This window comes from Phoca vitulina, unplaced genomic scaffold (assembly GCF_004348235.1).
Source record: "Phoca vitulina isolate PV1807 unplaced genomic scaffold, GSC_HSeal_1.0 scaffold93, whole genome shotgun sequence".
NCBI lineage: Eukaryota > Metazoa > Chordata > Mammalia > Carnivora > Phocidae > Phoca > Phoca vitulina.
The window spans coordinates 1,309,123-1,334,286 of NW_022589796.1; the positions used below are offsets into that span (position 1 = coordinate 1,309,123).

Consider the following 25,164-nt stretch of genomic DNA (forward strand, 5'->3'; position numbering starts at 1 on the left):
CTTTTAGGCTCAAGTGCCTGCTCCCAAATGACTGTGGTCTCTGTGTCTCTTAATGCACATTCTCGAGAAAGAGAATCTGATCAGTCACTGATCAATCATTGAGTCAGGTGTCTGTCCCTCCTCTGCCTGGTAGAATGACCCAGGTGTGTGTGTGTGTGTGTGTGTGTGTGTGTGTGTGTTTGAATGTGAATGTGGGAAGCTAGCACTGGAGATTTTCAAGGTTCCGATCCCACGGTAGGAGTGTAGGATAATGTCTCAGGAATAACGGATGGGAAGGTTTCCCTAAGAGGCCTGTGAATGAGAAAGGCAATAAAGTCAATCTAGAATAACATCGTGGGCCATGGAGAAAAGTCTATTCTTCAGTAGACACACAGGAAGAGAAAAACCATCCATTAAAACCACAAAGATATGTAAGGCAACTCTCATTCATGGTCCCTAAACCTAACAACCATGAGGCCGAAATAATTAGAATATTTTTGCATCACTACTGATTTTGAATTTTTTTTAAATTGGTTATGTATAGGAATCATCTCACAAATAAAATACTAACCTAAACATCTTATCCTTCAGCGTGGCAGAGAAGGGCCGCTGTACCAGCAGTCTCTGAGTGACTGCATGGAACAGAGTACCACCCCCCACCCTCATTCACATAGGACAGTAACGTAAATGAGAAATTTATGTTTACCAGACAAATAAGATTTGGTGGTGGTTTGTGTTTAGAGGTAGTATGTGAAACTAGTATTCCTGACTTAGAAAATGCAAAGAGAAATGATGTGCACCTTTTCTAGTCTTGAACTCTGGAGAGAACAGAGCCTACCGCTCCATAAGTCTGGGTCCTTGAGCAACTGTGTGCAAAAGAGTTCCTGCTCATGTCTTTGCAGCACAGTACTGTTACGTGAGCAAGATATGAGTTTCTATTATGTTATTATTATACATTTTGGGTTTATTGTTACAACTATTCGCCTATCCTAAATAGCAAGCAACCATTCTGGATAATCACTAGCTTTAGTTTTATATCTGCTCTAAGGTAATAAATACAGAAATGATGTTCATAAAAAGATGTGAAAAAAGTTTAAAGTGAGTTTTCAAAAATATTTGTATATAACCATTTTTATTTAATTAAAGTAAGATTTTCTACAATGCTCTCAAATTCTGTTTGTGAAAAAGCTAAAAACATGCCATTTTTTTCTATCATCCATAAGATAAAAATCAGTGTAAGCAGTAGACATTGTTATTGTTCTGATATTCATGTTCTACTGAATTTCTCTAATTTAAAATTTCATACAAGAATCCTTTCCTTTTAGACTCTCCTTACATACTTATTTTGAGTTGAAGACAGCTCTACTCGCATAAACTTATTGCTTAATAATTAATCATACAAATGGAAACTTTAGAATTCACCAAATAGATACACAGGAACAAAAAAAGAAAAAGGAACATCCCATTTTAGTGAAACACCTATAGTGAATTATGGAATAAAGCACTTTGAGTAGCAAAGTTTTTAAAAGTTGATATGCCCAGAAGAAGGCTGTTCTCTTTGATTATGCTCAGTGATACATTTTCTAAGTTGTCTTCTTGATTTTATGTTACCTCTTCATTTCCTTCCTCTTTGGCATAGCTAGCATTACGGACACTGACGGTATTTGAAGTTGGGAAGAGCTGCAAATGACAGAGGTTATCAGAGATTGCATGCTGTTGAATGTGTGGGAATCTTAAGCAATGTTTAGAAAGCACTGGAGTAGGAAGAAAGCATACGCCACTATGTCCAATTCAAAATACTTCACAGTTTTTAATGTTGTGCTCTTTGTTTCATGCAGTATAGAAAAAATCTGAAGTTCCGAGTGCTGACTTTATTCTTCAGCGCCCGGAAATTAATATTTCTGTGAAACAAGTACGTAAAAATAATGGATCACCCTACAAATTGGAACACGCCACATCAAACTTCTGCTTATACGTGGAAATCCTAATGCTGGTAAAAACAAAATTTTCTCTCACATGGGTAGAATAATTTGATTACCCTTTAATCATTGCCCCAGCATTTTGGTAAAAACTATTTATTCTCTTCATAGTGTTTTCCTCTTTGAAAAGCAAAGTTTCATTTTTTCCCCTATGTTAAAATGACCATATTTTTAAAAAATCCATTATTACTTATTGGCAATATAAATAATTTTGTGCTTTTCGATGATGCTGATGTCATGTTCCAGTTGCTTCATCTCTTCTTCCAGCTTCTGCTTGCGGATCTTCTTTGGGATGGAGTCATTGAACACCAAGAGGGACTGAAACTCCTTATGCACCTCTTCCCAGTTCTTCTTCAGCCCCTGTAAATGGGAATGAGAACTGTAAATACTAAGGTAATTGCAAAAGTAACGTAAATGGTTAAAAAATATATATAGTGTACGGTGAAGAGAAATGTAAATAGGTAAAGGAAACTGATGAAAATAACTTCACAAAACGATATGTATTTATTGAGTACTTGGCTACAGTAACAGAAAATATTGTGCAGAGGCCAAATCCTGTCCTTGATTGTGTGCTCAGTTCCCAGAGGGAGTATTTATTTGCTCTGTTATGTTACTGTTACTTGTTTTTGCCATTAAATATGCATATGCAGAGTTACGAGTAGTATGAAACTAAGCTCATAGCAAATGCTTTGGTAAAAACAAGTGAGAATCGATGCCCCCCCCCCGCCCCCTGCAAGCAAGACATATTTTTGAATAGGAAATTATTTCTTATAAAAAATTTAGTTTTTTTCTTTAGGATTTTAGTTTTGAACCATTATCCCCATTCATCAAAAGACCTAATTTGGACTTGCATGGCACATTTGCTTATATTTGACTAAATGGAATTGTACAAAATGCCAAAATTCAATGTAACAAGAGATGATCCTTTAAGTATTTTTTCAATATATTAGAAAGAACTCTTCATATAGTCAAGTGGTCTATACGTCCCATTAATGTATACCAGAAATGACTGAGATGTCATTAAATGTAAATGCATGCTAATTCAGTAATGTAGTTAATGTTTTATATTCTCAGAAGCTGACAAATTCAAAATTAGGGATCTCTAAGGAGTAATAAAGGTTATTTTCATCTGCCTAATCCCCATTTCTTATCACAGTGCACTAGAGGGTCTCATTGACAAAATGGGCTGAAACCTCTAATCGAATTTGAGCTATGAATTTTTGCAACATTAACACTTTCTGTTATTCACTATGGGTACACAAATCACTTTATTTACACAAAAACAAAAAGTCAAACTGAAAGTAGAATTTAAAATATTGCCTTGAAAATATGGTCCTTGAAATCCATGGCTATATATTTAGGTGTAAGAGAAGATTAGAAGTTTCTTACATAATAACATCTTCGTAATAAGCCTTCATAGTACAAATTTCATTTTGTAGAAGCTTTTGGGGGATAACAACATTTCAGGGGTTTATTTCCATGCTTAGGTAAAAATGATGGTAGGGATAGAGCACCTTGTACAGACCAGGTTGACTGGGGAAAAGGGCGACAGATTTTGAGCCCTTATTGAGTGAGACTAGATGAAAGATTTAAGGAAAGGAAAAGAAAGAGGGAAAATATCCAGGTTACATTTTAAAAAGAGGGGGATGGGTTAGCACAGTTCTTCATGGTGTATGAGATGTATTCCAAAAAGATGTCCTCAGAAGAATTCTTTTTTCATAGCCTTTCATTATGAAATGAGAACTCTGTTTCCACAGTGCTCCACAGGGGTGCCTACTGCAGAGAGGAAATCTATGCATTTATACACTTTCAAATATCAAAGGTTTTTCATAGCTACTTGAGTGATATTTCCACATTACTTGTGGTCACAGCAGCTACACTTTTTCTCTGTAGCCTTTATCTTTTAAAGGATAGTTTGCTTTATCTTCCAGTGTGTACAAAAACCTTTGGATCCAAGTCAACAGGCAGGGATGGGAACTAAATGTAACTAATATATTCTATTGACATAGCCTCTCTGCTGTTTTTAAGACTTATTTTTGTTATTTCATCTAAAAAATCTTTTATTCATTGCAGGAATAGTGATTTTCTTTTTTTCTTAATTGACCTCTCTCTCTTCTATTTTATTTTTTTTATTATTGTTAGTTTGGGAAAAGCTTCAGATAGGGAGAAGCAGTCATAAAATAAATAGGAAGTGCCTTCAGTGCCATGCTCCTCCTTCTCGTCGTGTCTCCCCCCCCCCCCCCCCCCCCCCGCCCCCTTTAGGCTTCCAGCCTCTGAGCTCGGCACTGGTGGGAGGAGAGAGAGGTTGGGGCATTTCTTCTTCCTCTCCCTTGACGTTACCTGGACCCTAGTTCCGGCTCACGTGTGTGTAAGGGCAACACTGTGCAGTGAGCCCTCTTCCAGGCTCCAGATCTTACCAGGCTCTGGTAACACTGTTCCTTGCCTCTGCCCTTCGAGCCTAGGGTGGTGATGGATTCCCGCTGTCCTTAGTCCTGGGGTGCTACAGAGTTTTTTGTTGGCTCCTGTAGCCCTGCTTTCCTTCTGTAAATAGTTCTTCATAAATGCGCTTCAGAATCCTGGCTGGTGGTGCCTTGTATTTCCTGCTGGATCTCTGACTGACAGAGCTTCCTTTTGTTAGTTGCTACGCACGTGTGAACCATGTCGCAGGGGAAGCCCTGGCCTACGACTTGGCCGATGTGGGTTTTAGTCCCTGTTTAGCTCCTTGATAATTTTGTGACAAGGGTAAGGGCAAATGTAAACCAAACTCTAAGTGTACTGACAGTAAAGAGTGCATTTGTCTTGCTCACAATAGTATCCCCCTGGGCTGGGTACAGTGCCTGTTCAAGTGAATGAATAGATAAATGAACAAAATTTAACATATTTGCATTTTATATCCTCATATGTCAAAGGAGAAGTGTGGAATGATTAGACTGGATAATCCTCTAAGTATAATGAGACTGTTATTTTATGAAGAATGAGCAGGATGTGGCCTATTCAGGCACATAAACTATGTTGTCATAGTGCTGTGTGCAACTCTTAATCATGGAGGGAAACATGACTCAGGACTTCTCAGGAGCAGAGCTGGTGGCTCTGTTACCATGGCAGCTATATTACCTGGCTAATAAGGCATGTAAGGAAGGGTCTGCTACTGTCCTGTCAAATCCGCAGTGACCATATTAGGCAACTGAAGGCTGCTTATCCACTAAGCTAAAAAGACACAGGACAGAAGAGCCTTTTCCTTCTGAGGGAAGTTCTTCCTCTCTTTTCCTGTTTTTTTTTTTTGTTTGTTTTTTAAGTATAATATGACATTATATCAGTTTCAGGTGTACAATATAATGATTTGATATTTGTATACATTGTGAAATAATCAGCATGAGTCTAGTTACCATGTCACTGTACAAAGATACAAAATATTTTTTTCTTGTGATGAAGACTTTTAAGATTCACTCTTTTAGCCACTTTCAAATATGTGATACAATATTACTAACTATAGTCACCATGGTGCACATTATATCCTCAGACTTTTTTTATAAACGGAAGTTTGTATCTCTTGATTACCTTCACCCACTTCACCCACCCTCAACCTCATTCCCCTCTGGCAGCCACCACTCTGTTCTCTGTGTTTATGAGTTTTGTTTTGTTTGTTTTGTTTTTTAGATTCCACGTATAAGTGAAATCATATAGTATGTCTTTTTCTGTGTGACTTATTTCACTTAGCATAACATACACACACACAGATATGCCACATCTTCCTCACCCATTCGTACATCAATGGGCACTTAGGTTGCTTCCATATCTTGGCTATTGTAAATAATGCTGCAGTGAACGTGGGGGGACATATATAGTTTCAAATTAATATCTTCATTCTCTTTGGATAAATACCCAGAAGTGGAATCACTGGATCATATGGTAGTTCTATTTTTAATTTTTGAGGAACCTCCATACTGTTTTCCATAGTGGCTGCAAGGGTTCCCTTTTCTTTACATCATCACCAACACTTGTTTTTTATTATCTTTTTGATAATAGCCATTCTGACAGGTGTGAGGTGGTATTTCATTGTGGTTTTAATTTGAGCATCTTTTCATGTGCCAGTTGGCCATCTCTATCTCTTCTTTGGGAAAATATCTATTCAGATCCTCTGCCCATTTTTTAATTGGATTGTTTGGGGGTGTTTTGTTGTGGTAGTGGTGTTGAATTGTATGAGTTCTTTATATATTTTATATTTTGGATATATATATTATATATTTTGGATATTAACCTCTTATCAGATATATGATTTGCAAATATCTTCTCCCCTTCAGGAGGTTGCCTTTTCATTTTGTTGATGGTTTCCTTCCCTTTGCAGAAGCTTTCTAGTTTGATGTAGTCCCAGCTGTCCATTTTTGCTTTTGTCATCCTTGCCTTTAAGAGTCAGATCCAAAAAAAACATTGCCAAGACTGATATCAAGGAGTTTGCCACCTATGTTTTCTTCTAGGAGTTTTATGGCTTCATTCTACATTCAAGTTTTTAATCGATCTTGAGTTAATTTTGCATATGGTGTAAGATAATGGTCCAGTTTCATTCTTTTGCATGTGGTTGTCCAGTTTTCCCAACACCCTTTTTGAAAAGACTCTTCTTTTCTTATTGTATATTCTTGCCTCTTTTTTCATAAATTAATTGACCATATATGCATGGGTTTATTTTGGGGCTCTCTATTCTGTTCCTTTGATCTATGTGTTTTTATGCCATTACCATACTATTTTTTTAATTACTATATCTTAGTAATATAGTTTGAAATCAGGGAGGGTGATGCCTTCAACTTTGTTCTTCTTTCTCAAGATTGATTTGGCTAGGGGCGCCTGGGTGGCTCAGTCGTTAAGCGTCTGCCTTCGGCTCAGGTCATGATCCCAGGGTCCTGGGATCAAGCCCCACATCGGGTTCCCTGCTCGGCCAGGAGCCTGCTTCTCCCTCTCTCACTCCCCCTGCTTGTGTTCCCTCTCTAGCTGCCTCTCTCTCTCTCTGTCAAATAAATAAATAAAATATTTAAAAAAAAAAAAAGATTGATTTGGCTATTTGGGATTTTTTGTGGTGCTACACAAGTTTTAGGATTGTTTGTTACATTTCTGTGAAAAATGCCATTGAAATTTTGATAGGGATTGCATTGAATCTGTAGATTGCTTTGAGTAATATGGACATTTTAACAATATTAATTCTTTCAATCCATGAACATGAGATATCTTTCAATTTAGTTTGCCTTCTTCAATTTCTTTCATCAATGTCTTCTAAGTTTTCGGTGCACAGATCTTTCACCTCCTTGGTTAAATTTATTCCTAGGTATTTTATTCTTTTTGTTGCAATTATAAATGGAATTATTTTCTTAATTTCTGTTTCTGATAGTTTGTTGTTAGTGTATAAAAACACAACAGATTTTTATGTATTGATTTTGTGACGTGCAACTTTACTAAATTCGTTTACTAGTTCTAAGAGATGTTTGGTGGAGTCTTTATATATAAAATCATGTCATCCACAAATAGTGAGTTTTACTTCTTTCCCAATTTGAATGGCTTTTATTTCTTTTCCCTGCCTAATAGCTCTGTCTAGCACTTCCAATACTATGTTGAATGGAAGTGGTGAGAGTGAGCATCCTTGTCTTGTTCCTGATCTTAAAGGAAAAGTTCTCAGTTTTTCACTGTTCAGCATGATGTTAGCTGTGGGCTTGCCACAGACAGCCTTTATTATGTTGATTTAATCATCAAACTGATTTTGAATTTTGTCGAATGCTTTTGCTGCATCTATTGAGATAATCATATGGTTTTTATCCTTCATTTTATTACTATGGTATATCAATGTTGATTGATTTATGGATGTTGAACCGTTTTTTCATCCCTGGAATAAATCCCACTTGATCATGGTAAATGATACATTTAATGTATTGTTGAAATTGATCTGCTAATATTTTGTTGAGGATCTTTGTATGTATGTTCAACAGGGATATTTATGGCCTATGATTTGTGAGTGTATATGGTGTCCTTGACTGGTTTTTGTATCAGGGTAATGCTGGCCTTGTAAAATGAGTTTGGAAGCATTCCTTCATGTTCAATTTTTTGGAAGGGTTTGAGAAGGATAGATGTTAAATCTTTGAATATTTGGTAGAATTCATCAGTGAAGCCATCTGGCCCTGAACTTTTATTTGTTGGGAGCTTTCTGATTACTGATTACATCTACTTACTAGTACTTGGTCTATGCCGATTTTCTACTTCTTCATGATTCAGTCTTGGAAGATTGTATGTTTCTAGGAATTTATCCATGTCTTCTAGATTGTCCAAAATGTTGGCATAGAACTGTTCATAGTATTCTTTTATGATCATTTGTAGTCCTATGTTCAGTTGTAACTTTTTCTCTTTCATTTCTGATTTTATTTAAATCCTCTCTCTTTTTTTCTTAGTGAGTCTAGCTAAAGGTTAATTTAGTTTATCTTTTTAGAGAACCAGCTCTTACTTTCATCGATCTTTTCTAGTCTTTTTAGTTTCCATTTCATTTATTTGCTCTCTGATCTTTATTATTTCCTTCCTTCTAGAACTTTAGTCTTCTTTTGTTCTTCTTTTTCTAGTTCCCTTAGGTATAAAATTAGATGGTTTATTTGAAATTTTTATTGTTACAAAATCCCCTCTTAAACTGTCATCCCATAGATTTTGGTTGTATTTCTATTTTCATTTGAAAGTTTTTTTTTTTTTAAGATTTTATTTATTTATTTATTTATTTAGGGAGAGAATGTACAAGCAGGGGAGGGGCAAGGGAGAGGGAAAGAGAGATTCTCAAGCAGACTGCACTGAGCGGGGAGCCTGACATAGGGCTTGACCCCATGACCCTGAGATCATGACCCGAGCCAAAATCAAGAGTCAGACACTTAACTGACTGAGCCACCCAGGCACCCCCAAAGTATTTTTTGAATTCTCCTTTGATTTCTTCATTGAGCCATTAGTTGTTCATTAGCATATTGTTTAATCTCCATATGTTTGTGATTTTTCCAGTTTTCTTCTTGTAACTGATTTCTAGTTTTATACCATTATGGTTGGAAAAGATGCTTGATATGATTTCAATTTTTTAAATTTATTGAGACTTGTTTTGTGGCTTAACATACGATCTATCCTGGAGAATGTTCCATATACACTTGTGAAGAATGTGTATTCTGGGTTTGGATGGAATGTTCTGTATCTATCTGTTAAGTTCATCTGGTCTAATGTGTTGTTTAAGGCTGAGGTTTCCTTATTGATTTTCTGTCTGGATGATCTATCCATTGGTGTTTTTTCCTATTTTTCAGCATTGGTTAGATATAAAAACCTGGCTTTCACAAAAGCTTGTACTTTCTATACATGGTAGAATCCAACTAGAGAGAGATGGGGTGGGAGAAGGAGAAAGAGAAAGCAAGAGAGAAAGAGAAAGAGAAAGAGAAAGAGAAAGAGAAAGAGAGAATGGACCACAAACCAGTACTCTGAAAATGACATCCAAAGTCCCACCTCCATGTCTGCCAGCCTTCTTGCCTACCTTCTTCCTTTCTTCTTCCCAGCACACCAATATTAAACCTCTGTGTTTATACTGGGCACTGAGTTAGGCACAAAGGAGACTGCTGTCAACAAAGAGACACAGTCTTTGCCCTTAGGTCACTTCTGCTGTCCAGAAGACCCTCTTACTGTGCAGTTTAAGGCCCAGCTACATCCTTCAGTGGATACTCTGTCTTAGAACCTGATAAAACTTATGATCTCTACACACACACAACACACATATATTTACATATGTACATATATACATATCACCTCTCCTCCATTATATTACATTATCTATGGTAGAATTTTATCTTATGCCCTTTTTAATATCTTTGAGGCTTAGCATGATACTTAATGCAAAACAGTAATTTAGTAAATGTTTACTAATGATTATGACATTAATAAAATGTTAAGAATTTATAACAGCATACAAATCCATTTTCAACAGAAGTTAATGTGGAAAAAAATTTTTTTCCTGTTTTTAAAAGGTTGCTAGAAATGACTTTGTAGAAATCTTTCAAAATAACAAGAATAAAGTACTATTTTTACCTATAAGAATATCATGACTATAGAAGAGTACAATTAGGTGCTTAATAAATACTCTCTAAAGATATTTTAAATGCTTCAGATAAAAGTCTTGCATTAAACACATAAGGTCATATATCTTTACGCCTAGTTTATTCAAAATACGGAAAATACATAAAAAACCTAACACCTGGTTATTTTAAAGTTTGGACATTTGGCTTATAGAAAAGAAAAAAAAAGTTGGTCTAGGAGCAGTTTCAATTATTCTAGAGCTCCATCTAGTGAAAAATATCTATTTTATGGATATTATTTTTGAAAAATTCAGGGACATGACATGATAAATTTCATTTATGAAAATAAAAACACCTTTTGGCTTTACTTATGCATGTTCGCTGAAGGAGAAGGTGGGCCTCCTTACAACACTAACTACCCCAGGAAAAAACAGAATCTCACAAAATTGGAAACAAAATATGATTCAATAATTCCTAATTACAACTTTTGCTCTCCCCAAAGAGTCAGTGTGCTGCTCGTAGTCCTCACTATAACCCAAAGAGTGTGTTCTGATTTCAAAGTCAAGGTGCAGGCTTTAATATTCATTGATGATGGACCTTTCTTTCAGAGATGTTTGAAAGTATTACATATGAATATAAATTACAGAACGCTTACCTGCAGAACCGCCTCCCTTTCTTCATCGGGGAGCCTCTTCATAGCTGCTTTCCTAAGGTTTTCCTGGATATAATTATCATATTCTTCTTGGGCTTTCTTTACTTCCTCATTTCGCTTATGTATATATTCTGGTGTGATGCCATAATCCTTAAAAGGATTTTTCAGAAAAAAAAAAAAATCAATATCCTGAATGCAATCTGACATATGTGTACACATCAACTAATGACTGAGAGACAAAGAAATGTTACAGATTTTTTTTGAGCACAGCCTTTGCTCCAAACATGGTAAATTGACAAAATTCAAGGTTTTTTTTTTTTCTTTTCCCATTGGGAACTAGTTGATTCTCATCTTTAAAACCATCTGAATTGTTATTGTGGCTGCTTGTTTTTTCTCTTCTGAATGTTTCCAGCACCTGTTCCTGGCTGATGACTCAGTCCTTGTTTTACCTCTAAGAGTTGGTTTTTCTTTATTTCTTTTAGGTGCTTCAGCTTTTACCTTTAAATATCTTGAATATCTTGAGGTTCCTTTTGCAAGTTCTTGTTATATAAAAGAAGATAAATGCTTCTAAAGTATTGTAAAAACAAATACACAATGCACAACTGCTTTAAGTAAAAACTGACTTGGGACCCTAAGGTTGTTTTTGGAATGCCAAATCCATTTTGAAGGCTCCTGGGATGCTTACAAGGATAGACAATGAAGCAATCCGCTGTGATTTTTTTCAGACTAGTAACTATGCTTGATACCACTGTGTACAGAACTACTCCTTGTTTATTTTTCAAAAAATTATTTGAGAATTTACTTGATGCCAGGTATACTAGTGAATAAGAAAGGCAAGTTTCTGTCCTTATGGAATGTGCATTCTATAGTGAGAGCAACTCACCAAAAATAGAGTATAAAGTAATATATGTATCAGTGCTCCAAACTGAAACAAAGAATAGTAAGGGGGAAGAAAGAAATAGGATCTATTTTAGATAAATAAGGAGGTCAGTGAAAAACTCTCTGAGGAAGCAGCTGTTAATAGGTATGATAGTTATTACAATTATTCATAAACATTCTGGTTCTTCTCCTTGTAGGCAATTGATGGGACAACACTTTCCTGATCCCCTTGAAGTAAGATGTGATCATGTGACCTGACTTGCCCAAAGAGAGTGGAAGTAACCTCTGTCCCTTTTGGGTAGAAGCCTCAAGAATTAATGGATGACTTGCCATGTTCTTTTTCTGTTTAGTATAATGATGGGAAATATTTGCGGTTGCCTGTGTCTTGGAATGAGGACAAGAAGCAGAGCTTCCAACACTTAATGGACATGGAGCAATAAGCAAACAATAAAACTTAGTTGCTTTTAGCTACTGAAATCAGGGGTTATTTGTTACCAAAGCATCACTTAACCTATCCTGGCTGAAAAAAGGGACAGTTTGAAATCCTAGCTATAAATGTGTTCCAGCAAGTTGCAAAACACTCTACAAATAAATTCTAAGAGCACAGAATTCTGGTAAGTTAGTGCAGTGGTAAACAGTCCAATTGACTTCAGGAAACACTGGGGGCAAAACCTCATTACAGCTAAGTAGTTACTGATGCTCATAATGATGATTCTGAGTCATTGCAAAGAGATTAAATTATATTTGGCATATTCTGTTTAATAAAGGGAATAACGTAATACATTTTAGGAAAAAGAACTATCTCGCACAAGGGTAAAAGCTTCAGTGATCTGAAATATTCCCACATGCTGGATCACTGAGGGCTAATGCATACTCTTAATGTTAATAATTAATACTACCCACTCTCTATTGAACTTTTATTGGGTGCCAGATATCATGTCAAGTCCTTGATAGATTTTATATCATTTAATCCTCACTACAACCCTGTGATAAATCTAATAATGTGTGAAAGATCACAGAGTTAAGTGGTGGAGTCAGAATTTGAAACGATGTCTCACGCCCATTGCCGTGGACCTCAGGCAATCATCAGTGCTTCAGTTTGTTTTCACAGATGGTTTCCCATGGCACAAATGGGCATACCATATTTTATGTGAACTAAAACATGAGGTTCACTCACTTTTATAAAAATGGCATTGCCCTTTAAAGACTTGATCTCTCACTTACCATTAATAGGTTTTATCTTTTTTTAAACTTTATAATTTCCTTCACATAGGCCTTATACATTTTTAAAGATTTTATTTATTTATTTGAGAGAGAGAAAGAGAATGAGCAGGGGAAGGACAGAGGAAGAAGCAGATTCCGGGCTGATCAGGGAGCGGTATGTGAGCTCAATCCCAGAACCCTGAGATTAGGACCAGAGCCGAAGGCAGTTGCCCAACTGACTGAGCCACTCAGGTGCTCTGGGTTTTAAAAACTTAACTCTGATCAGTGGAGAGTAAGTTGAGAAAGTCCTTCACGAACCCTGAATGCCTGGCCAGCAACACCAAGAGTGTAAGAGGTGCAGAGTGTTTGCATGCTTGGTAAACAAGCACAGGAAGACTAACTGAATATTTTTCTGTCTCCATGATGAATACTCTCAATTTTCTGTTCAGGGCAGAAAATGTACTGAAGTGGACAGCTTAGGCAGAAGGCAGCCAGAAGGAGGGGCACAGTGTGGGCAAAGGAGAAGGGTTTTTACATCATAGTGGACAAATAATGGATTGGAAGTTGTTTTAAAGTGAAATTTCTGTTTTTCATCCCCTATGGGACAAGGGCTATGAGCAGCCCTCAGGGCACAGGAGGAAGTATTCATAGAAGCCTGAAATAACTTTATCGCCATGTGCTGCCAACCCCTAGATACTTGCTAAGGTCTCCCAAAAGTGTCTTAGCTTATTGAGTGACAAGAGTTTCCACAGAGAGTAAGTGGTGTACTCTGACAACAGCCTTGAGGTTCCCGTTTTGATTTTGAACAGGCACTGGATTCATCATGGTAGATCACTGGACTACCTTGATGCAAACCCCTCATACATCACTATTGCAATTTCTGTTTTTCCTCTTCCTTCCTTTCTTCCTTCTGTCCTTCCTTTCTTTTTTGCCACAGTTTATTATTATGGATTATTATTCTTTAGGATTTTGCATTCATATTTTACTATGTGTGTTCCCAGCAGTTTTATACTCTGTAAGTATACAAAGCAAAATAGGTTTTATATAAGGTATTTTTGTAAGCTTTTTAAATTTTAAAGATCTTCTATATTTAAACAAACTGAAGCTCCTGTAATTTTCAACAATGAAATTGTATGCCTATCTGATAAGCACCTTTTCAGATAGAGATGAAGGTCCCAAAAGGACTAGCTTATTGTACAGTACTTTCAAGGTCTGCTTTATTCCAAACACATTCAAGTTGAAATTGTAATGTGAATTATTTATACTACATTGATAGGATGGATGGCTCTAAAATTATTTTCCTTTTCATTTTTCCTCATTCTCTTACCAAGATACTGCAACCTAATGACTAAATCTTAGGACTTTCTGAAAGGTTATTTTTTAGTAATGACTCTTAGTCATGCCTATGCTGTTCATGAAATGTCCACCACACTAAAAATTAACATCTTTTGGAGAATGTTTGCTATAATTGTTAAATATATTAATAATTGAAATTAGGGGAAACAATTAGAGCTTTCCTCTACTGGCCTACATGGTGTTATTCATTCCAAATTCTCCATAACTTCATCACATTAGATTTGGACCAAACACAGATTGCAGAGGAATAATTTGCCCTGTGAGAGCACTATTAATAATAATATGGATAATCACTGTGAACACCATACTTAAATTATTGCATTTTAGGTCTCATTAATATATCACAAGGCTACCTTTTTATTGATGTATTTTGGAACTAGTCCTGAGGTTTCAAGATCATGCTGGTCTCCAGTTCTTTTGTCAACATAAATTGGCTTAGGCTTTCTAGCCACTCCCATAATGACATTGGCTGCATTTGTATTTATAAAATTTTTTTCACTCTGTAGTCCCATGACTGGATGATCAGTCCGCAGTGGCACAGGAGGCTTTTTGGGCTCATTCCGATCAAACCTTTTTTCTGTTAAACATAACATTTTCTTGTTAATATTAAATTATAAACATTGCTATTCAGTACTACTTATAATATCTAGATATTTTACCAGTAGTATATTAGAGTTTTATTAATAATATATTCAAATATTTAGGGGTAATAAAGTAATCATAAATGCCAAAAATTAAGCACAAAATAATCAATTAATATGTTGAAGAAGAATATACAAGTCTAAGGGAAGAAGATAAGCACCCCAATCATATGTTAGCTAACTAGTATATTTTTACTAGCTATTGTGAAAGTATTTTCTTATAAAGATATCAACAATAAATGTTTAGCTTTTTCACTGAAAAAAATTCAAAGAAACTTTACTCTTTTCTGAGTACTAGCAATATTACTGGTAATTGTTTCTTCAGAGGAAAGTTACTGTAAAGTCACCAATAAGTCAAACTTGGTGAAAGTCCAAGAATTATGGAATTTTTTCACTAGAACTCTTATTATAAGGTATGAAGATCATATAATAGCTTTGTCCCCAACATGCAGCTTAATGAATACAAATTACCAACACAGTTGAAGTTTCCAGTTCACTCCTCCCTGATTGCATCTCACTTCCTAAAATTACTACTATCCAGAATTGATCTTATTTATTTCTCTCTACCACATTCTCTTCATTAGCAGCAGATGAGACTGGCCATTTTTACACAGCCTCTTCAAGCTGACCATCCGTACTCATCTATTTTGATAGAGCCACATCAAAATGGTTTGTCAGAATGCTAAAATGTAAAATAATTACAATTTATTTCCAAGAACTGAAGGCAACAGCCATCTTAACAAAACCTTACCCAATCTTAACTCCACACAATCCTAGGTACTTTGCCTTTATTCATTTCTGCACTGTTTGAACTTTTTATGAGTTTATGTAACTTTTTTTTTTTAAGATTTTATTTTATTTATTTGACAGAGAGAGAGACAGCGAGAGAGGGAATACAAGCAGGGGGAGTGAGAGAGGGAGAAGCAGGCTTCCCGCCGAGCAGGGAGCCCGATATGGGGCTCGATTCCAGGACCCTGGGATCAGGACCTGAGCCAAAGGCAGATGCTTAACCGACTGAGCCACCCAGGCGCCCCTATCTATCTTTTATTAGCAGGAAAAATGATACTTATTATTAAATGTCTGAGGACTGGATTAACGTCTTGTTATGGGCTGAATTGTGTCCCTCCCAATATCCATATGTTGAAGCCCTAACACCAGTACCAAACACATTTCTGTTTAAGCTACTCAGTCAGTCTGTGATACTTTGTTATGGCAGCCCTAGCAAGTCAACACTACTGATATTAATTCTACACACCCAGAAATATTATAAAGGAGTTTTTGAATATTTACTTATTCATTAATTCATGCAATATGTTTTTGTTGAGAAATACTATGTCCCCAGTTAATGCTCTAGGAACTGCAGATACATCAATGAACAAGAGACAAAGTCCCTGTTCTCATGGAGTTTACATTATAGGGGGAAAAGAAAAAATAAAATTTAATATGTAGAATATAATGTATATATTTGCTTGAACTATATGTGAAATTGTTTACTGTTTCTGATCTACCAAAATAGTATCTTCCGATTTAATGTATTAATGAGATGTGAGCATTGTTAGAAATTGAATTTGGAGTTCCTATAAAGCCTGGAGCAGAGAATAAGGGCTCATTGTTACAACCCAAATAGCTTCCTTCTACCAGATACACTCAACCAAATGAGGTTTGCAAACTCTGTTTGCCTGAAAAACTAGAGTTATCTATCCTCTAGATGTTCACATTGAAAATATTAAGAAGCCCAATTTAATAATGAATTGAAAGTGCATGCAAATGTAATATAAGGAAATCTGTAGCTTTAGAAATGCATATAAGAGGTAAAGCTGAATTCTTAGAAAATGAGGAAACAGTTTAGAAAGACTGATAATTCATTCTTAGGTGAGTAAGTAGAGTAAATTACAACCCTTGGTTGGTTTTGGTTATTCACTGGATGGTGCCTAGAGCCAGCCCCGTCTTTACTTTATGTTACATCTATTTAAACATCATCTTTCCTCTCATCCCAGATGTAGGGGTTGGCAATGGGGCGAGGCTTGGAAAATGGGATGAGGATGTCTTTTCACAAGGTATTTGATAGTTGTGATAATAAATCTGAAAACCAAATGGTTTTCTTAAGGTTATATCAAAATGGCAATGTCAACACAGCCTTGTTGTCACGCAGATGTTCTACCAATTGAATTTAGAGAAATATTCATGTATCTGTTAAGTATTGTTCAGTGTGCTAGCAAATTTCTGTCTTCAAAACTATTGTGTTCAAAATGACAGAATATTCAAAAAGAGACTCGAAGCAGCCTTGGTCTATATTACCTTTAACTCGTTGGATTGAGTTAACTCTTGCAACAACCGACCTTCTTGATTATTCATAAGGCCAATATAATTTTGTGTTTGTTTTGTCCTGTTATATAAGGGAAGAGATAGACTTCCCTTTTTCCTTATTTGATATTTAGGATTTATATAGTTTGGTAGTTGTTATGTAATGTATTTAACTCTAGAGAGGATACGTGAAAACCTAAGTAATATCACTGAAATAAACTAATTCCATTTTAAGATTTTCCAGTGTTCTCAAGTGGTTGTGGGTCACAAAATACCAAAACTCCCCTTGAGAAAGATACAAGAGAGACTTTCGAAAGACCTGAATTTGTGCAAGAATATTGTATTTTTAGATGTGCTTTTTCCATCTTTCCTGATAATATCCTCATCCTTTGTCATGGCATTATGGGTTATGAGAAAGGATTGTGGGATATAAAATATTGCCATAAGGAGAAGTAGTTTCACTTTTGTCAAAAGGAACACCCTAGCTGGGCTTGAGATGTTGCATTATTTCCTTGATGGCAGGCACCATAAAAAGACTAACTTTGCAAAAGAGAGAGACTAATTTCCCTCTCCTCTCTATTGTCCTAAAACATCAGGAAAGACACACCCAGGATAGGAAGAAGCTGCTTCCATGCATACATACCTGTCCATTTTCCAGATAGCCTTCTTCCTAATCTTCCTAATATCTATATATTCTATGACCATGATTAATTACATAATTTGCAAGGCCTAGTACAAGATGACAACGTGGAGCTCCTTGACCAAAAATTAAGAATTTCAAGAGGGCAAAAGCAGAGCATTAAACCAAGCTTCTAAGCACACAGCCCTGTGTGACTGCACACATGCCCAAGAAGCTGGCTTTGTCTCCCACTCATTTGTGAAGGCTCCTCCATTACACCTGACTCATTTACTGTCCTAATGGTCTTAGAGATCTGGGAGAGATAAAGCCCATGCCTGATAGTTGCTTCAACTGGTGTAACAGTTGTGAGTCTCATCTCTTGCAGAAAAGACCAGACACAGTTTAGATGCCAGGCAATCTTCTCACTGGGGTTTCAAACTCAAGAAAATTGTTATTTGATACTGAAATCATCTGGGTAGGGACTAAGATGGTGAGGCATGTGGGGCGGGAGGTAGGGCTTTATTGGATAGACCAAGATGTACTTCAGAAGCCTGCACCATCACAGGGAAAGTCTATTTTGGGGACCACTTAGTATTCTCCACCTTCTTTTTCCACTACATTCTCTACTTCTACTTCCTCCTAGAATTTCAGGTTCTGTTAAATATGAGATAAACTTATCACCTGTGAACATTTAATATTCATTGGCAGTAAGATAATTCTAGTTAAATGATCTGTTAGCACTTTTAACATTAGAAAGAGTGATAAAACCTACTGGGTGGTAGAGTTTTTTCCTTTGAATGTTTCTTCAGGAAATCCTTTGGAGAAGGTACTTCAACTTTTGGTGGTCCCATAGTCTTCATTGCAGCTTTATGTTTTTGCAGGTTATCTTTTACAGATGTCTTAAAAATGGATATGTACCTAAAATTTTTAAAAAAATTGTAGCATTTGTATTTCCAGTAAAAGTGATTTCAAGTTTAAGAAAAGATACACTTTTTAAATATATATAAGTCTATATTCATTCAGAGACAGACATAAAGTGTAGTTAGACAATTAATATCTGATGTAATTTTAAAAATATATTTGTGTTTAAATTTTCTATATTGCTATTTGTTTTCTACGTACCCCTTTGTTCATTCTTCCTCTTTTTATTTTGCCTTATTTTTTATTTTTGTTTGACTTTATTTTGTGGATGTTCTAAAGTTTACAATATACATGTTTAACTTACCAAAGCCTACCTTCAAGTAACATTGTACCATGTCACATACAGTATAAGAACCGTACAAAAGAATATTTGCATTTACCCCTTCCCCACCTTTGTCCCAGTGTTGTAATATATTTTATTTCAATGTGTTATAGAACCCATAATTCATTGTGATTATTTCCCTGTAAAAAGCTAACTATATTTTAAATAAATTTAAAGAGAAAAAAATAATTTCTAATATTTAACGTATATTTACCATTTCCAGTGTTTTTTATTTCATTGTGTAAATCCAAATTTCCAACTTATACCCTTTCTTGTGCATTGAGGACTTTGTAACTTCTGGCTTCTATTGTTTCTGATGACATATTTGCTATCCTTCTTCTTCTTCTGTATGTGATGTTTCTTTTTTCTTTGGCTGCTTTTAAGATTTTTCTCTTTATTACTGGTTTTAAGAAATTTGATTGTAATATCTCTTGGTATGGTCTTCTTCTCCTCCTCCTTCTTTTCCTTCTTTTTCTTCTTTCTGCTTGGGGCTCATTGTGGTTCTTGGGTTTGTGGATTTGAAAATTTCATGAACTTTGTCAAAATTTTGGCCATTATTCAAATATGTTTTCTGTTTACCCATCTCTCTCCTCTCCTTCTGCAATTCTAATTATACTTATGTTAGGCTCCTTGATGTTGTCTACAACTCACTGATTCACTGTTTTCCTTTTCAGTTTTTTTCTTTCATTTTGTATTGTTCTATTACTATGTTTTCAAATTCAGTATTTTCTTCAGTGTTTTAGCTACTGTTAATACCATTCAGTAGACCATTTTCATTTTAGAAGTGGTACCCTTTATGTCTAGAAGTTAGATTTTGGTCTTTTTTTTTTTATCCTTCTATTTCTCTTTGTATCTTTCTCATGTTTTCCTCTACCTTCTTGAATACATGGAAAATATTTAAAATAGTTTTAATGCTCTTGTCTACCAATTCTCGCATTGATGTCATTTCTTTGTCTGTTTGTATTGACTGATTTTTCTTTTGGCTATGCATTATATTTCTGGGTCCAGAAGAGCTTTGAGTCTAGTTCTAATTTGGCCCCACTACTGAGGCAATATACTATTGAGTGCACTACTCAATGCCCTATGCCTTAGGTGTTTCCACTCTGGCTGGTGGGAATTTGAACTTTATCTGGCTCTACTACCTTCTGTTGGTTATTTCTCTGGCCTCCGTGGTTTCATTACATACATGTACTGTTAACCAAAGACTTCAGAAAAATCTTCTTGCATATTTCTATAGCACACACTCTCTCTCTCTTTTTCTCTCTCTCCAGTCCTCTCCTCTCTGGTACTCTGTGTCTCTGTGCTGTGAATTCTACATGCCTTGACCTCCCCAGACTCTGAACTCTATCTCCTTTAACTCAAGGGACTGCTGGGTCTTGTTTCAATTCCTCTTTCCTGGACTTTGGCCTGGAAACTCTCTAGGAAGAATGTTGGGCAATTGTGAGGCTTGTTTCTCTTCTCTTAGAAATGATTGCTCTGTGCTGCCTATTGTCCATTGTCTGAAAACTACTGTTTTACACTTTTCCCCCTAGTGTTTTAGTTGTTTAAGGTGAGAGGGTAAATTCCATCCTTGATTGGAAGCAGAAGTTCAGCTATACCACTTTTAACAACTCGTATTATCTTCTTACTTAATGTGGATAAATTTGTTTGGAGAAACATTGAATTACTTCTTGCTTTTAGGGGCCTTTCCTCAATCTTGAATTCAATGGCTAGGGATCAATTATGGTCTAAACTGAATGAGTTTATTAGATACCTTCAGAAAATAATGTTCAATTCAAACTTGTACCTTAAATTTCATATGCAAGTTGGAACTGGCAGATATTATCTCTTGATTAATAAAATAGCTTTCCTTATGGTAAGAAAAGTGTGTATACTTTCACCTTTTTAATTTTCAATCTTGTGATTCAGTACATTATTTTGTGAACTGAAAGCTTAGCCATTTGTTACACAAAACAATACGTTTTATTCTATTTGAATAATTTTTTACTTTTCCAAACTACAAAAATAGAAAAAAATGATGAAACTAATATAATGGTATATGCCAATTATATCTCAACTTTAAAAAATGAATAAAAATCTAGTTTTCCTCTATCCCCTCAATCCATTTTCCAAATAAATTCAGTTTTCTATATTTCTATTTATTATGAAATATAACTTGATTTTTTAAAACTTAATATAATCTCTTTACATATTAGTACATGTAAAGTTTACTTCTTTTCTTTACAAGAGATGAAGAAAAGTGTTATTATTATGGAAGTCTGCAGAGACTGGACAGCCAAATAAAAATCTGAATAAACAATTTCTAACACTGGTCATAAAACTCTGAGACCATATATGGTAACAATGGGAATTTTAACATAAAATTTCATTATACTAAAAACAAAGACTTTGGAATATTTTTTACAATCTTTGAATATAAGTTCATTTTAAAGGACTACTGTTTTACCCAATTGAATTATTGGCTACAAATTGTCAGCAAAGTAGATAAGAATCTCAGAAGAAAATGACCCCGTCATCTAAGATTTCATAATAGTCAAGATTGCTTAGCAAAGTTAGATATATAACTAGACTTTAAACAAAGAGATGTTACAAAGCCTCCGAAGATACAGACTTAACAGTATGGAAATTGAATAAAATGAAAGATAGTCCAAGAAGAATGAGGAGCTCTGAAAATGAAATTCTGACTACATGTCACAGTTAATTAACATCAATGAAAACCAGAAAGCCTTAAAAAAAAAACCAAAACAGCCAACTAGTCGGTGCTTACACATTAAATATTCCCATTTTTAAAAAGCATGCATCCAGAAACTCCACAACGGTGAGCCTGATGTCAATTTTGGAGAGCATCTAAAAACTTGTAGAGAAGCAATGATTAAATGAGCCATTTGGAGTTTCAGGTCACTGAAATGAACATAATTTTTTTTAAGATTATTTGACTCATAAATCAGGAAAATACCTTAGACATAATATACATCTTTATGTTAGCAAAGCCTCTTATCCTTACTGATAAGGTAGAGAAATATGAATTGATTAATGGATGCATATGGATGACTGACTGAACCCTCAAAACCAGTATTGCTCTCAGCCTAGAAAGAGGTGTTTAGTAACCAAAGTACCTGCCCTGTTCAATGACAGATGGAGATAGAAAAGACATACTTATTAGATTTGCAAATGACACAAAGTTGGGAGGGATCGTTGAGAGAGTATATGAAAGATTCAAAGTTCAAAACTATCTTCATAGATAACGAGTTTAGATCAAAAACAGTTACATTAATTATAGGATGGTAGAGACCAACCTTGGTCATAATTCATGTAGAAATTTCAATGTGAGGCAACGGTGGGGAAATGAATGTCAAAATGCTAATGAGTGTATTAATAAAAGTACTGCATTGCAAGGAAAGAGATAATGGTACCATGGGCTGTTCGGTACATACCTGGAATATTACTTTAAACAAAAGGGAAAGACAGAATGATCAGAGACATTAAGTAACTGGAACCATCAATAGAAGGGTGACAAATTTGGTGAGCATCTTGGAAACCATCTCATGCATCGTGAGCCACTAAAATTTTGAAAATGGATTCATGGCTTCTCATTGACTTTAACACTGTTATATCTTGAGTCCCAGCTCATTAAGTTCAACTGCAAGAGGATGCCCTTCACCCCACTTTCATTACATATATCCATTTTCTAAGTTCTCATTTTGTTACCTGCATCTCTCATTAGGGTTTCCAATAATATATGATTTTATTGTTAGTCTGCACTATAAACTGCATACTATATATATATAGTATATATATACTATATATAAACATATTAATGTTTATACTTCAGTGTCCCAAGGAGACTGTAACCTCTGAGGTGTGGGCGATCACAATGCAGTCAGTGGCTGAGGAATCCACCTCTTTGTGAAAGCTGGACAGTCATCTTGCTAATTTTGCAAAGAGCTGCAGTGAGTTTCCTTGAAGCTGGGTTTGTAACTCAGTAATGCAAATAAGTCTTGTAGGTTAATACATTTCTTTCTTATGATTAATTCTTATTATTAGTAAGGGGATTGGGTCAGGGCAAGTAAATGTTAGTGTGGTGAGAGGAATGTGTTAAATGTGTTATCATGTTCTGTTTTTATATATTGGTGGTTTATATATTGGTGGTTTTATTTACTGGTGGTTTAATTATCAAATTAAAACCTTCTCAGGGTTGTTGCAGACAGTGGAGGTTGTTTTGGATAGTCTCACTCTAACAGAGAGAGTTCTTTGGCACTGCATTTGGATGCCTTCTATTCCCTTTACCATGAGTTCCTTTTTCCTACTTACACCTTCAGAGTCAACCAAGGAGTTTTTGCTGTCACTTGCAACATTTCCCAAAAACATTCTCCAAGGGCAATGTTATACACATAATAGCGGCTCAGTTATTGCTTGCCAAATGAATAAAGATTGTTCCTATGAAATTTCTTGAAAAAATTACTTAGATGCAGTAAAGGGGCATCTTTTTAATTTACCGGTGAACAAAACACCTATCTCATAAAATGTCTTAACATTCAAATTCACTACTCTATAGAAAATACAATCTACCAGTGGTTACAGAAAGGAGGAGCTTTATCTAGTACAATGTACAGGAATTTTTGACCAAAAATTCATTCAGCAATAGTTAATTTGAATCCTCCTCATAAACCCTGCAACTCCATCACATTTTACTTTACATTCCTCTTTCCATTCTCAACTAGATTTTGAGAAGCTAATAGAAAATAATACAGGTACTACTCTTGTTAAAACCAGATACTCAGGCTTAAAATGGAAGGATGTGCCCACTTGTTTATGTCGTGCACCCCAAGTAATTACTAGTAAAAATAACTGGCCATTAGATCTGAAAGGAAAAGTAAAGATTATCTGAATCATTTAATTTGAAAATTTATTCATGATTCCCAAACCAATTCTTTTCAGAGCCTGCTGTTTAGCCTAGTGCTCTTTCAATGTGCTTTTGACTTGCATCAGCAAAAGAAGAAGGGTAAAAAAAAAAAAACCCAGCAAATATTTCGAGTACTAGGAGGAATGAGATTTTCTGCACGAGTTACCTTCTTTTCTCCCCATAGATTTACATAAGTTCTAAACCACTACACAGGAGATTAACTGAGATATTTACTTTGGGGTAACGTTTTGAAATGTGGGGAATTTAAGGGGTCCTAACACCTATGTAAGAATTTTAACTCAATTACATATTTTTGGGCCTCCATCCATCTACTCTTCCTTCTATCCAATTATCAGATCCAGAAAAGACCTTAGAACTTAATCTATTTTGTTTTACCAATAAAAAGACTGAGCTTCAGAACAAACAAGAATTTATATTTGACAATAATCTCAGAAATAAATAACTACCATCCCTTTAGAGAGGGAGTGGTAGTGTAGTCAGAAGTAAAACAATGAACTCCTGAAACCAAATAACAAGTATCCTAACACAGGATAATATAAATGATTTTCTCTTTTCAACAGCAACAAGAAATTTCAGGCCATTTTGTATACCCCATCATGTATGAACAATTTATCTAATCACAAAACAATTACATACTGTATTAACAGGCGGCTAACATAATAAAATGGTCCTCTCTCATCACGGATGGCCCTCTCTGTGAATTGTGAGATGCGAAATACCTAGATTTTGCAGCCACTTCCTTAAGAAGCTGACATTCAAGACTACTTCACTGAGACAAAAATGTATGTTATTTCTTTTTCAACGTCATATGATGGTCAGTTAATCCTGAAATAGCATAATTATTCCTTATTCTTGTTTCAAGTGATAATCTTTGCTTACCCACATACCTAGGAGGCTGGGGAGGCTCCTTCGAGTCAATGGGTATGAGGTTATAAATGCTCTCAGAAAAGCAAGTTGTATCCATGGCCACCAAAATGACTCCTTAAAAATAATCAACTTTTTTCTCACTATACCAATATCTGTATCTATCTTCACGGGGTTTCCCTTTTCCTTTCCTACTCTTGTCTTCTCACAGAACTAAGGTTTCTCTCTTTTACCTAATTTCCCTTTGACCTCTTCTTAGCAGTCCTCTCTTGGGAAGAAAATAAAACAGGCCTTCTAATTATCTCAGGGTTGCTTAGCGTTGTTGACGGCGTGGTTGCCTTGGAAACAGTTGCTAGGCTACGGGGAAGTGGACGGCAGCACGGTAAACTAGGTTTCCTCTCTTCCCCCTGCAGTTTTTCTGCTGGAGTTCAATATGGAAACCACTGTTTATATGTGCCTTT

General features: G+C 35.5%; 1 protein-coding gene across 1 annotated transcript; it reads right to left on the reverse strand.

Moving 5' to 3' along the window:
* Positions 1 to 1,150: 1,150 nt before the first annotated feature.
* Positions 1,151 to 24,975, reverse strand: ENKUR (enkurin, TRPC channel interacting protein). Its single transcript, XM_032396699.1, has 5 exons — positions 24,727 to 24,975; positions 18,445 to 18,590; positions 14,462 to 14,685; positions 10,674 to 10,820; positions 1,151 to 2,318 (listed from the first exon to the last, which is right to left on the reverse strand). The coding sequence occupies exons 1-5, from the start codon at positions 24,801 to 24,803 to the stop codon at positions 2,145 to 2,147; spliced, it is 768 nt and encodes a 255-aa protein (XP_032252590.1). The 5' UTR covers positions 24,804 to 24,975; the 3' UTR covers positions 1,151 to 2,144.
* Positions 24,976 to 25,164: the final 189 nt, after the last annotated feature.

Excerpts from the sequence above, each read along its gene's own strand:
- ENKUR (XM_032396699.1), bottom strand. The coding sequence starts at position 24,803 with ATGGATACAACTTGCTTTTCTGAGAGCATTTATAACCTCATACCCATT. Across the intron at positions 18,591-24,726 it reads GAGCCTCCCCAGCCTCCTAG|GTACATATCCATTTTTAAGA; the intron begins GTATGTGGGTAA and ends TAAAAATTTTAG. Across the intron at positions 2,319-10,673 it reads AAAGGGAGGCGGTTCTGCAG|GGGCTGAAGAAGAACTGGGA; the intron begins GTAAGCGTTCTG and ends TCCCATTTACAG.